This window comes from Neopelma chrysocephalum, unplaced genomic scaffold (genome assembly GCF_003984885.1).
Source record: "Neopelma chrysocephalum unplaced genomic scaffold, ASM398488v2 Primary Assembly neopelma1_60, whole genome shotgun sequence".
In the NCBI taxonomy this organism is placed as follows: Eukaryota; Metazoa; Chordata; class Aves; order Passeriformes; family Pipridae; genus Neopelma; species Neopelma chrysocephalum.
The window spans coordinates 15643588-15658128 of record NW_020897715.1 but is presented as its reverse complement, the minus strand read 5'-3'; the positions used below and the strand labels follow the sequence as shown (position 1 = coordinate 15658128).

At 40.7% G+C, this 14541-nt stretch overlaps 2 protein-coding genes across 4 annotated transcripts in view; both read left to right on the top strand.

The window, feature by feature from the left end:
- The first annotated feature begins 1689 nt into the window (after window positions 1–1689).
- METTL16 (methyltransferase like 16) lies at window positions 1690–12041 on the top strand. Its single transcript, XM_027681271.1, has 9 exons — window positions 1690–1817; window positions 1937–2136; window positions 4339–4479; window positions 5499–5614; window positions 6395–6537; window positions 8159–8228; window positions 9611–9700; window positions 10601–10774; window positions 10868–12041. The coding sequence occupies exons 1-9, from the start codon at window positions 1690–1692 to the stop codon at window positions 11483–11485; spliced, it is 1680 nt and encodes a 559-aa protein (XP_027537072.1). The 3' UTR covers window positions 11486–12041.
- Window positions 12042–13297: 1256 nt separating this feature from the next.
- POLQ (DNA polymerase theta) overlaps window positions 13298–14541 on the top strand; it is a 53749-nt gene continuing 52505 nt past the window's right edge. The window contains exon 1 of one of the 3 annotated variants that reach the window (XM_027681258.1): window positions 13298–13499. In XM_027681258.1, coding sequence (XP_027537059.1) covers window positions 13319–13499 — 181 coding nt within the window. In that variant the 5' untranslated portion in view covers window positions 13298–13318. Of the gene's footprint in view, window positions 13500–13718; window positions 13791–14541 lie in introns of those variants that run through there. The other 2 variants (XM_027681256.1, XM_027681257.1) reach the window with 2 other exon arrangements.

Below are 14541 nucleotides of genomic sequence, written 5' to 3'. Positions count from 1 at the left end.
GTGCTTTTGTATATAAACCTTAGCTGACCTCAAATGACAGGCTAGTTGAGGGCAGGAAGTAGGACTGAAATTAAATCCAGTTGTAGGTCTTCTCAGATATTCAAGAGTTAAAGGGGATGCTAGCACATTTAAAGGAAATTTTTAAACAATATGCAATGAGTAAATTTGATTTGTATTTGGCTTTTTAAACAGGAAAATATCTTTAAATAAAAGAATAATAATAGGTTATACTTTAATGTTAATCTTACATGTTTTTTTCTGAGGAACCAAAGCATCACGTTAAGGCTATTCCACTTGAAGGTTTCCTACTTAAAACTTGGAAATTCCTGACAGTCGATGACAAAGCCGGAAACTGAAGTCAGTTTTAATTCCCAGTTTGAGGCTTTGTTTTGCTATGAGGATGATTTTTTGTTTGGTTTTTTTTTAAATCAGAGACAGTACAAAGTTCACTGTAATACACTTTTGCTTTCATAATTTATGTTCAACAAGCACAGCAGCAAAGTAACTATTAGAAGTACATGCTGTAGATTGAAACTGTGTTTAAACTGGGGAAATTCTCAGAAATCTTCTAAGTCTTGGGGTTTTTTTCCCCCCCACACACCTCAAACCATGTAATCCATCATTTAAAATCCGCATGTTTCAAAGGTCATGGCACAACGTAAGCCACAAGCAACAGGCCTCAGGCCACTGCTTGGTTGCCAGTGGCTTCATGCAGGAGTTTTACAGAAATCCATGGCTACGAAGTGTTTCCAAGAACACTGAAATTCCCTTCAAGGTATGAAGGTGACTTGAGTGGGTAATATATATACGACTGTGGGAGTGGAAGTTCCTCATGCTGCTGCCTGTGAGCCTCAGAGCAGCCACCAGAAAAACACAACTGTTTCTGTAATTTTATTTATTTGCCTAACTACTAATTAAGCAGCTGACGCTGAAGCGATGATGCCTGAATATAGAACATTTACATTACAATTGTACTGTGTACAGTTCTGGTGTCCCCAACATAAGAAGGACATGGAACTGTTGGAGCAAGTCCAGAGGAGGGCCACGAAGTTGATAAGAGGGCTGGAGCACCTCCCCTATGAAGACAAGCTGAGAAAGTAGAGACTATTCAGTCTAGAGAAGAGAAGGTTGCAGGGAGACCTCATAGCAACCTTCCAGTATCTGAAGGAGGCTACAGGGACGCTTTGTCAGGGACTGTAGTGACAGGACAAGGAGTAATGGGTACAAACTGAAAGAGGGGAAATTTAGGCTGGATATTAGGATGACATTATTTATTGTGAGGGTGGTGAGGCGCACTGGAACAGATTGCTCAGGGAGATTGTGGATGCCCCATCCCTGGCAGTGCTCAAGGCCAGGTTGGATGGGGCTCTGAGCAACCTGGTCTAGTGGAGGGTGTGCCTGCCCATGGCAGGGGGGGTTGGCACTAGATGATTTTTAAGGTCCTTTCCAAATCCGCAACATTCCATGATTCTATGGAAACACATTGGTAGACTCTCCGTCCCAACAGACGGGACTCCCCTCCCTGCCCGGCAGGCGATGGTCTGATCGGGGCGGTGTCAGGCTGCTCCCCCCGCCGCCTGCCGCGCCTTGGTACGGCCCGCGGGCCGCGGTGCGCGCCGGGAGCGGGGCCGGGCGGCGGAGCATCGCAGCCGCTCCCGGCGCTGCCGGCCCGCTACAGCCCGGCCCGCCATGGCCCTCAACAAGTCCATGCACGCCCGCAACCGCTACAAGGACAAGCCGCCCGACTTCGCCTACCTGGCCGGCAAGTACCCCGAGTTCCAGCAGCACGTGCAGACCACCCTCGCCGGCAGGGTGAGGTACGGCCGGGGCGGGATGGGATGGGACTGGATGGGCTGGGCTGGGCTGGACTGGGTGCCTGCCCGTGTGTGTGTGTCCGCCCCCGGGCGCCCCTAAAAGCAATGCCTGTGCCTTTCAGCCTGAATTTCAAGGACCCTGAGGCAGTGAGGGCTCTGACGTGCACCCTGCTGAAGGAGGATTTCGGGCTTACCATCGATATCCCCGTGGAAAGGCTCATTCCCACCGTCCCCTTGAGGCTGAACTACATCCACTGGGTTGAGGATCTCATCGGCCATCAGGATGCTGAGAAGCAAGTGCTGAGGCGAGGCATCGACATAGGTACTTGGCAAAACAAAATGTTTATTTCATTGTTTCCCGTCAGCGGCACTAGCGGGTATAAAATGTTGCACACCCACAGGAAAACGTGAAGTTTGAGATACAAAAAAAAGTTTGACTTTGGCTTTTTGGATCCTTGAATTCTCTTGAGTGTTCTGTGGTACACAAAAATTAGGCTGCTACTAACTCAGGCAAAAATGTAATTCTACAAGAATTTAAAAAAAGAAAAGATCATGTTTCTTCTCAATGTTCTAACCAATGAATTTAGTTTGTAATCTATTAATTTTGCTTTTGAATGTCTGCACAAGAGAGTTTGTGAGTTGCATAGCAATATTTTCTAGTGTTTCATTTAATAACATTTTTTCTGCTTTTATGGGTATTTTGACAGGTGAATGATCTGTCCTTTCAAACTTTGATTTTTATTTTAATTTATTGCAATTTATCTATTTTCATAAGCTAAATTGTAGAAAAGGCTTAATTAGAAAACAGGGCAAATGCTAGTAAAGCTGTATTTTGGTTGTAGATGGTCAAAGCTTTCCTGTTTATTGTAGAAAAATGTTCTTTAAAGTGGTCTAAGCATCAGCAGATGGATACTATTTTCCAGTGTAGTTTCTTCAGTTTCAGTCTGGATTATTGGGTAGTAGGAGGACAACATTTAGATTAGGCAGCAGATTAATGTAAACAGTTACTCAGTAGAAATGTGAATTTATAAGATGTACACTGATGCACATAATTTGCTTTTCATTAGAAATAAAAAAAAAGGCAAGCTCTGTAGGAACTTCTGCATACAAATAATAAAATTGGCATTTAGATTCCAAATTTTTGGTTATTCTATATTAATTATTTAAAAGGCACCAGTAGAAGTACATTTGAATTTAGTTCACATCTTTTACTTTGTCAATAGAATCTTCCTTTACAGTTTCAAAGGCTTGTTTTTGAAGATCATTTTGTGCTGAAGAAAACTGATAATGAAACTGAGAGAAGCTGGAATTTAATTTCCAACCCATGTTTTAATGCTTGACATTAAAATTAAAACTACTGACTTCCTCAAAGCTTGGGTTCAGGAATCTGGGTAACTGTGCCAGATTTTACATTTCTGTTTTCTTGGCATTTGCTAGTATGACTTTTTATAATGGAATTTTTCTGTCTCCTGAAATTTGCTGACTTGTATTTTTAGCTGGAGTTATGCTGGATACCAGGTTTGTATCAATCACATGCTGTGTGCACAGCTGCTTTCCTTTTATAACTTAAATTTCTTAGCCAGCTTCTATGCATTTGATATTAGTTTTCAGTTTTGAAAATTATTTCTATGAACTTCATCATGGTAGGTGGCTGGGTAGAAGAAACAGATCCTCTAAGTCCTCCACATACTGCAAAATCTTCAGTTTGAGTTTGCATGAGCTTTGATGTTCCAACTCTGGGAAGGCAGTAAGTCATCCAAGAGAGACGTTACAGCAGTGCTGGAAATTACCCCATGCTTTTGCCTACTGACAGACATTGTCATGGATGTTTCAATAAGTCAGTATAACAGACTCTTGATATATGTCTAAACTCAAGTTTTGTGGTGGTGGGATATCTTTCCCTTGTATCCATTCCCTTTAATCCTGAATTTAATAGTTATTGGTAATTTGACCGCCTAGATGTGCTGTAACTATTTTGTGCTAGCATCTCTCTGTTACCAAGTTTTTGTCTGTCTGTCTATCTTTTTAGTTATCTTAATTGATACTTGTGGTTTTTTGATAGTTTTGGACATCCAAGAAAGTCTGATGGAACAGAATTTTTTCTGTGGTCGCTCTATGAATCAAAGTAAATTATTTGTGATAGATAATAGAAAAATGCAGGAGACATATATATTTGTGGTAGTAAAACTAAAATTTGCTTTAGTAAAAAAGAATGCATTTGGCTTTCTGTATATAAATTAACCACTGTTGTACAGAAGAAAAATAGCTTAAAACAAAGTTAATAATTTACTAGAAATCTATTCCAGATTATTAAATTCTTTATGTTACTAAAAGTGCGTATTTGACAATGTTATTGTTCAAATTACGAAAATAAAGCTCACTAAAGATCTGAGTAGTAGATGATCAGTAATCAGCGTTTTGTGAAGTTAGTTCTTTTTGTTGTAAAAAGTGCATAGTTAACAGCCACACTAGGTATAACACCAGAGACTTACTTCGCCTTTCTCATGGATTTTCACTCCTGCAGGGACAGGGGCATCTTGCATATACCCGTTACTCGGAGCAACCTTAAATGGCTGGTATTTTCTTGCAACAGAAGTGGATGACATGTGCTTCAATTATGCCAAGAAGAATGTGGAACAGAATAACTTATCTGATCTTATAAAAGGTATGATGTAATAAGGTATTTAGCAGTATACAAATGTTGTGACGTATTTTTGCTGTGTTCAGTGGCGTATCAGAGTCTGTGTTCCTTCCAAATACATGCTCAATTGTTTTTACTGAAGCAGAATATTTACTAAGGCCCTCGTGTGCTTAAACCAAAAAAACAGCTCATCTAGCATGGGATGTGTGGATACAGAACTATTCTTCCTTAAAAAAGTGAAAGTTAAACTTCACCCTGGGGTGTTTTTATTTCTGAATTTCTTGTCTGTTACTGAAGTATTTCTTAGTATTTGTGCTGTTTCTGCTGCTAGGTGACCTAGAGTGCTCCCCTTGGATAATTGCATGATACTGCCACATAGGCATATCTTGTACAGATAGAGTTCTTTGTCCTCATTTCTGAATGAGGTCCTAACAATGCCTGTGGTAGCAATAGCAGTATGCCAGAATTGGTCTGGAATGATCTTGGAAAATTTTCTGTAGGAACTCAGTGTACTAAAAAGCATTTTATCAGCTCTGAAATAAAAACTTTGCTTCTGTTGGATTTTGGAAGCATCCTTATGAACAATATATCTTAGTCTATTGTCCATGTCAGTCTCAAAATCCAGAACTTGATTTGGAGAACACTGAGAGATTTCTGTTAACTGCTGCCATCACAGGACATTTAGTGGTGTGGTTGGGTTTCACTATACTGGAAAAAAGGCTGGCAAAGGAACATGCCTCATGAGAAGCTGTAGTACCTGTAGTTGGAAGCCCTGAAAGCTCATTTGCATTTGTATTGGAGAACTCAGTATAACTCACTCAGTCCCTATTGTTTTAAACAGACTTGTGGTTCTGCTGCTGTGTATAAACATACAAGCTGTTTGTATGCAAATCCTTAACCTGAAGTCTTTATTTGCATGATAATATTTGTTACATGTCTTTTATCGAAAGTATTGTTTAGAAAGTACAGCTTTTATACAATGTGTAATGTATATGGCATGCTAGAATATGAAGTTCCTTACTGACCAAATTCACATTTTCTAGTGGTTAAGGTACCACAGAAGACACTCCTAATGGATGCACTGAAGGAAGAATCTGAGATCATTTATGATTTCTGCATGTGCAACCCCCCCTTTTTTGCCAACCAGTTGGAAGCAAAGGTAAGCTCACAAACTGAATGTTGCCTGTACTTCAGTATTCTGTCAGTGGGAAGGTAGCAACAATTTTTAACCTCTTTACTTGGGGAAGCTGGAGTGGAAAATCCCAGATCATTATGAAATAGCATTTAAGTCTTCTCCCTCTTCACTCCGTTGCCCCTAAGGGAATTTTGAAAACTTAACTGTTACCCTTCCGAAAGTGGAGGATGAGCTGTAGAATTGCACGAGTTCTTACTGTCTTAGATAATTAGTTTGGAAACTAGACAGCTAGTAAATCTGTAATCAAGTGCCTGCTGCATAACAGTGGTGCAGAGGAATTAGTTTCTGGCATTATGCTTATCTGTATTTTTTGTTTCCTTAGTGATGTAGACTGTGTCATACGCTCAGAGCAGGTCTTGCAATAGCCACTGAATGCAGTCAGAAATGTAACTCTATAATATAGGCCAGTAGAATAAAGATTTAAGATTTAATAAAACACTGTAGTTTGTAATTGCGTAGATGCATGTAGTCAGCATGTCTTACACATATTGGAACCACATACTTCACGTTAGCAGGATCCTGATGTTTGGCAAGTAGCTTACCTAGATTTGAGATTGTAGCAATTTCACTGTTACGCATATTTGGAATATATCTTTGTCTGTTATCCATGGTGCTGATGGGGGGAGGATAACTAGAGTAGTGATGCTTGGTACCAACTAAAGACTGAGGCAGGAAGCAGTGAACAAAACAAGACAAACATTTCATTAAATGTTCATGTCAAATGTTCCTTTTTATTTTATCCAGGGAGTAAATTCTCGAAATCCACGGCGTCCCCCGCCCAGTTCTGTAAATACAGGAGGCATCACAGAAATCATGGCTGAGGGAGGAGAACTAGAATTTGTCAAAAGAATTATTCATGATAGTCTTCAACTTAAAAAGCGGTTACGGTAAGTGCTTTTTTTTCCAGTTAAAAAAACCCCAAACCAAACACCTTTTACCTTCATATTTGGCAGAAGTCATGTGAAAATGATATTTTAAGTAAGGTATGTAGCTGTAGTCCAGTGGTATCTGTTTGGTTTGTTTAATGATACATCCACATCAGTAATGTGCATCAAACAATTAGAACTCATTGCTGGAGGTATTTAAAAGCAGGAGACAAAAAAAACCTGTATGAGTGACACTTGTTGGGTAGAGCCCTTCCCAAATCTTCGTTCGCGAAGGCTAGCCATGATGTACTTGCAGCTAAAATAGCAGACACTTGCTAAAGACAGTCAAGGCTCATTCTGGGATGGAGGAGGGTTTATGACATTGCCTAATTATCTGTTCATTACCTAAAAGTTTCTATCTTTTCCTGGCTGAATTTTGGTAAGTAGCAGCTTCGCCTACTGAAGGGCACTGTCTTGGGTGAACATAGTGAGGCCTTCTTTAGGAGAACATAAGCAGATAGCACATCAGTTCAGTTTTCTGACTATCAGGTTTTCACTCCCCCGTGTTATATGTTAATATCTATAGCTGTTCTGGAAAATTCCTTTTTTAAATTATTTTTTTAATATCCTTCTAAAATACAGCTGCCAGAATTTTAGGTGTGTATTACTATAGGTACATCAGTGCCCTAAGAAAGGAAATACAGCCTGCCTTTTCTATGTTCAAGAAATGTTTTGCTTTTGTCTTGTTTAGACCCTTCTAGGCAGAGCATTGCATAGAACCTCATCTAATTGTCATCTTGATAATCCTTTTTTTTTTAATGTACAGAATATTTAATTTGTATATGTGAACAATTTAAAATGCTTGCCCTCAGTTTAGGTGCATACTTTTGAAAAAACTGTCCCTTGATAGTGGGAATTCTGATTTTTGTCCTTCAATACATTACATATATGTATTTATGAGTAAGTTTTTTGGATCCAGTAATCAAAAAATATGGAAGAGGGGGTTGTAGAGCTTGAATAATAATTTAGATGAAGAACAGAGCTGTAATATTTGGAGATACTGAAGATGTGGAGCTGTGTGGAAGGGTAAGCTTCACCAGAAGTGGGAAAATGAATTTCTTTCCTTTTTTCCCGTTTTTTTCTCATGAAATATGGGTTAGTTTATGGAAACCTGGATAAGGAAGTTAACGGTGAGCAGGAGGGGTAGTCAGTATGTCTGCTTCTGAGGTACAAATGCTTGTCAATAGTTGATTATTCCTTTTTATTCTGATTCATTCTCCAAAGAAAGTGGAGAAATTGGAACAAATTCTTGTAAGGTGTAATATCTTCCACATAACTAGGGTCACTTTTTGAAACAAAATTCTTGGTTGTTTAGGTATTGTTTCAGTAATAGTCTTAATGTATTTCCTGAAAGGTCAAAAAGATTTCCCTGTCCAATCTGTCTTTGGGCCTTCTGGTCTTAAGTTTGTTGTACCATGTCCTAGTCACTCTGTTTAAGTGTGATTTTTTTCTGTTGTTGTTGTTTTGGTTTTAAATCTCTTTATTGTTCTGGCAGCTTTCTGCTCCAAGTAGTTCTTACTGGTAGTTGCCATTTTCAGTTGATCTCTATTTGTAAAACACTTGGTTAATGTGTTCTCCGCAGATGGTACAGTTGTATGCTGGGGAAGAAATGCAGTTTAGCACCACTGAAAGAAGAACTTCGAATCCAGGGGGTGAGTTTGTACGGAGTCCATAGATACCCTTTATATGTTATATACAATATATACTACGTTTCAGTGCACTTGGGTAATTATTGTAGAATTATTTTACTGAGTTTTTATTAGAAGAAGAAACTGCAATGCCTTGTTAGGGAAACAGTTAAGATTTAGTTATTGTAGATTCAAAGCTGACAGATAGGTAGCAAATACTGTCTCCAGGTTTTTGTCTTTATTGCGTGTTGAAGCATATCTTCATCCATTCTAGAACCTACAGGGTTCCTGCTTCAAAATAGCCTCATAGGGTTGTTGTAAAAAAAAATAAATCTAACTTTCTTTCCTCTTAGCTTACATTAAATCTAGCAATTTTGTTGATAGAAGAAATTGGAACATGATTTAAGTGACAGCATTGTTTTGTTTGTGTACAATTCTGGCACCAAGTAAAATTGAACCTTGTGCTGCTATTCTCATTTTGATAGCTTTCTGGAGGAAGCATAACATAGCATTTCCATACACAGAAAGTGGTCATGAGATCTGTCCTTATTTATGGGGGAAGGAAAGAGAATACATGATAAAATCAGTTTCCAGAAAGATGAATTACAGGCCATAGGGACTCTGTAAATTCAATGCTAAAAGCAGATGCTGAGCTAGGCACAAAATTTCAAGCATCTGATTTTCTTCTCTGTCCTTGAACTGTTGCACCTCAGTCTTAGTAAAATGAGAGAAATCGTTGCAAACCTCGTTTTCTTTTTGTATTTTTCTTTTTGTTGAGGTTTGTAATCTTTTTTGCATCAGAGCTGAGAATATGTTTGTTTTAACCAAGCACATATTGTGTTGTGTTTCACGTTAGGATGCAGCAGAAATGTTCCAGAAAGTCTGCTCCTTGTCCTAACATTTGCTGTATTTATTGGAAATTTTGATAGAAAGACGGGAAAAGTTCTAGTATAGAGACAATTTTTCCTCTCTGTTTTTTCAAAAGTAGCAGATTTTTTTTTCCTTTTTTTCTCCTTCTATGCAGGTCTGGGGCTTATGCTCTGGAGCTGCTGATAATTCAGAGTGAAGTGGGACGGTTGATTTTTATCCTTGCTAGTATTTAACACATTCTCCATACCATACATAAACGCCTTACAGCATCCATGCATGGAAAGACTAGACAACAGTGACATCTGAGTTTTAGATTTAAAGGCAGTGTAAATGCAGACTTGATTTTTTTGGGGCAGATAAAGAGTAGTGGGCAGGCTTAGCACTAACCAACTTCAGGTGGCCCTGGTGTCTCTGAGTTGTGTCAGAAAGAATCTCCATTTCTGTCACGAGAAAATATGCTTTGTTTAAAAATGTGTGCAGTAGAGCAACGTTGTTTGTGAATCTGAAATAAAGTTTTGTGTTACTTCTTTGAATAGGTTCCTAAAGTTACTCATACTGAATTCTGTCAAGGACGCACCATGAGATGGGCACTAGCATGGAGTTTCTATGACGATGTACAAGTACCTGTAAGTACCTTAATCTGATTTGCTTGGTGATTGTCTGTGCCTCTTGCTTAGGAAGGGCTAATGAGCTATAACTACTGTGATACAAACTGGTCTTCTTTGGATTGGAATATTGGATGTGCTGGGCTGTATGGACAGTGGAATTTCTTAGCTGGCTGGTGGTCTGTTAGCAGTTGTTACAAGTGATTCATGAGTGACCCATGTTCAGGGTGGGAAAAGGAAGCCAGTGTAGGACCTTGCTATGGGTTTCAGTGAAAGTAAGGATAATTTGTAATATGAGAGCAGTTTAGTAGTAATAAAAATGTGCTAAGTTTGGGACTGGATTTGAATTTCAGCTTCCTTTTGAGAACTCAGTTTTAATTTAACATGTAGATTCTGTTACCAAATAGTTACGATCATGTCTAACTCAGACTTGACTACATGAATGTATGTGGAGCTCATTTACCTTAAATGTGAGCCAGTTGCTTTTTTGGATCTGGATGTTCATATACTGGAAGATAGGTATAGACAATAACCAACCTTATAGAGGACACACGTAGAGCTTCAGTGAACTTGGATCAAAGTGTGGATATTAGCAGTTGACCTCTATTCCCAAGTGCAGCTGCATTTTCTCAGCTCACAGAGAGCTAATAGTCTGAAGGAACCAATGAAGCTTTTTGCCCAACATCTGAAGATAAACTCCCTCTGTCCATCAGGCTAGTGTAAAGTGCATGATCCTGTTAGCTGGTTTTAGTCTAAAACTCTTGAGGGTGAAGTAAAACAGGCTGTGTGAATGACTGTTTAGTGGCTTACATTATGGCTCTTAATCGTCATGTCTTACAGAATCATAGTCTTCTGAGTACAAAAGTCACCCCACTAATACTGCATAGACTTGTAATTTGTTTTCTTTCTTTCTACTTCTAGTCACCTCCTTCTAAAAGAAGAAAATTAGAAAAACCACGAAAACCAATTACATTTATGGTCTTGGCTTCTACAGTCAAAGAGTTATCCATCAAAGCTGCAGCTATGGGCTGGGATGCTGTAGAAGCTATTGCTGTGGTTAGAGCCTGGGTAGAGAAGATTCTCACTGATCTGAAGGTACAGTAGGAAATATCAGATGTTAAAACAACATTCTAATTGAAAGCATAACTGTGAGAGGATTGAATGAAATTCTGCTGTTTTCTGCAATAGGTTCAGCATAAACGTGTTCCCTGTGGAAAAGATGAAGTTAGCCTGTTTGTGACTGCTATTGAAAACTCCTGGATTCATTTAAGGAGAAAGAAACGAGAGAGAATAAGGCAGTTACGAGAGCTTCCTCGAGCTTCTGAAGATATTCTGCAAGCAATGGAAGAGGAAAAGAACAGCCAGAAGAGTGTGAGCAACAATTCGGACTGTGAAAACCCCAAAACTGAAGACTCTGAAATGGGGTTTATGGCACCTGATGAGGATGTCCAGTTGACCACAGGTGATGAGCTACCAGAGGAATCTGCTGCCAAAGAAGAACACAGTGATCCTGTGAAGGAAGAGGAGATGGAAGCAAAGCAGGGAGAAACATCTCTTGGCAAAGGTTCTGGTGATGCAAAGGAGGAAACTTGCCCTTCAGAGGAAGCTAGCAATCTGACAGTTGAAAAACAACAAAGCCCCAAAGAAACTAGTAGATGTTTTCTCTTTAAGTGTTTAATGAATGTGAAGAAAGAAGGAAATGATGTGTTAGTAGAAATGCACTGGGTTGAAGGACAGAACAGAGACTTGATGAACCAGCTGTGCACTTACTTACGGAACCAAATTCTTCGACTGGTTGCTAGTTAGCCCATTTTCCTGCTTTGGTAAAGTAGGTCTGTCCTCAAATTTTGTAAACTATTTTTAATTAATTAAAAATTTCTGTTAGCAAAACCTGTCTTTTCCCCCTTAAAAAAAAAGAGTAGAATTAAGATAGATCTGCCCTTTAATGTTTTAAATAGCTTTTTCAAAGCTGCAAGGAGGACATGAAGTATACCTCAGTGGACCTGAAGTCATGAGGAAGTAATAGATTTTGTGCTGCAGTTGTAAAACTACATGTTAAAGTGAAACATGTCTATGCTGTGAGCATTTAGAGTATCAACAGTGCTTATTCTGGTCTTTTTTCTGGCGCAATAGGTTTATATATTGTTTCTAAGTAGAATATGGAGATATTTTCTTCAATATTTTTTTAAATACTAATACAGGAAATGGTTTATCTGCTGTGGGAATTGTTTTCTGCAGTGAGGAGTCTTCAGCAAAGGATTTCAGTATGCCTCTTCTGTTTAATGTATTTAAATTTTGGTCTTCGGAGTTGCAGAATGGATACATTCTCCAAGTGTCAATTCATTAAAATAATTGAAGTGCATGTTGTATTTGTCTGCTGCTTGGGCTTTGAAACACAGAAGGGCCTACTGTTGGCATCTGGTTTTGTAAACATTAACAACAAAGGAAGCTTTTTGAGCTGCTTGATTTTAGAGGATTTAAATATGTTGACTCTACCATTAGACCGTTCCTTACACTTACTCAGATATAATTGCCTGAAATGACAGCACTGTTCTTAAAGGATTTTGCTTCCATTTAACCTTGAGAGATTGCTTTAATGACAGGACTGAGAATACATGCTCATCTTTGAGGGCCAGAAGTTCTTTCTGCAAGACAAAGATGGGTACAGAAGCTTTAGGTTTTTGCAAAGGAAGATAACTGGAATGAAGGCTGTTGCTTCCACACCTGACTCCCCAGTCCTTTTTACTATTGGCTGTTTTCCCAGTGTTTCTGGGCCAATGACCTGTTCCTGTGAGAAGAGGGACATGGGTCTTCGATGCCTCAGAGAGGGTGTGTGTATGTGTTTGAGATGATGAGACTGTTGCCGCTTCCCATAAAGGCAGATTTCCAAGCTGTGATCCATTTCTCTGTAGAGATACGCAGAACATGGAGAGAAGGTTTTTCTGAGAGAGTGGAGCATGTGTGCATGTGTTACCCAAAGTGAAACACAGCAGCGGTGGACAGCAGGAAATAACTACGTGTGTTCATGCTCCTGGAACCACTTTGACTATTCACCCTTAGTTCTTGATATTTCTGGAAAGATTAGTATGTTTCCTTAAGTTGAAATCAAAAGCAACTTAGCCCTATTTTTTGATATCATGCTTTTTAGCACTTTTTTGGGTGATGGACAAAGACATACATTTTTTGGATATTGTAGAATTTTTACTGAACTGCTTCTGATACTCGTCACTGAGGAGAGATAAAACCAGTCCTGCTCTTTTAGAATCTGAAGCTGTTATTTTGGCTGAGCCATTCGAACCACCAAGTGAGGCTGTTTGTCCTTTGTGCTGTTCTCTGTTTAACATTTTAGCCTTCTTCCCGCAAGGATGAAGCAGCTCTACAAGGTAGGCCCATGTGCTCGTGGCGTGCTTGTGTTGCTGAAGCAAACGCCGTCACCTTCCTTAATTAACCTCAGCTTTTCACCTGCACAGCACGAATACCGCGCGCTCCCGAGCGCTGCTTAAGTAAAGGCTTATTTTGGCAAAGACAACTAGCGCTTTGTGGTGACGACACGCCGGGGGAGCACCCTCCCCACCTCCTGTCCTTTTCCCGCTGCCGCTCGGGCCGCCCTCCCGCCGGCCGGGGCGGGACTGGGTTTGAATGTCGCGGCGGGAAGATGGCGGCGGGACCGCCCCGGGCGTTGCCGCGGCCGCGGAGCTTCGCGGCGGCCGCTCCCGCGGGCGGGGGGAGGCCGAGCCGCCCTGCTCCGCCGCTCCCCGGCCGGCCGTGCTGAGCCCCCCGCCCGGCCTCGACCTTTCCCTGCGCGGCAGCGGCTCGGCAGGTACCGGCGCAGGAGAGCGCAGCCCTTCTCTCCCCTCCTTCTTCCTTCCTTCCTTCCTTCCTTTCCCCGCCTTTCCCTCGGTCGTGCAGCGCGGCGGGTCGGGACGTGCTGGGCGAGGGGGAGCGGGGCTGCCCCGTGGGACACGGCGGCGCTGCTGAAAGGGGCCGGGCACGCTCCGAGCCTCTCCCGGCCTTTGCCCCGGGAGAGACGCGTTGCCCTGGGGCAGAAGGCCCGACGCTTCGCCCCTGCCTTTCTCCTTCGATGGCAGTGGCTGCAGCTTGTGTTAGCAAGGTGGGGGGCGTAAAAACGTGAATCGAAGGATTTTCCTGCACTAATCACTGTGTAGTTAAGGAAATGTGTGTTCTGTGCACGCTTCTGAGGTCGGGCCCGTTTCATTATACGTCGTTTAACGGTGGACCTTATTCTTTTCTTGGCCTCTAGGTGCTGCCGTAATACAATAAAAAGTGTAGTCTGTACTCTGGTATACCAGGCAAGGCTTACTTGTGTTGTTAAATTGATTCAAGAATGCATATACAATGCACAAGAAGCATATACAATATACTTCTATACACAACGTACAAGATGTTATATAAATGTCTTGTATTATACAAACATCTTGTGGTAAGGTGTCATATCAAATGGTCCTGCTGCCAGCCAGAGCTACTTAAAGTGAAGCTTCTAGATGCTATACATACATTTTACCAGCTTATTGTGCGCTTGAATCATGACAGACATCAAGATGTATGCAGCATCATATATAACATCCAAAATCAAGATGTTTATGTAACATCTTGCAATTTCATCTCTTTTGTGATTTTTCTGTAACTTATTAAAGCATTTACATCTCTTGGTCTCTTCTCAAGTCATGGCACACCTCCCTGGTGTGGTTATACAATTTTGTCAATTTCTGCAAATGGAGCTGAGCAAGGCAACCAACACATTTCCACAGGGCAACTCCTCGAAGACAATTCAGTAAGCAACACTCTTGTATCCAACTGGTCCCACATTCTGGAAGAGTTTTCTTTCAGAGAAATCTAATACC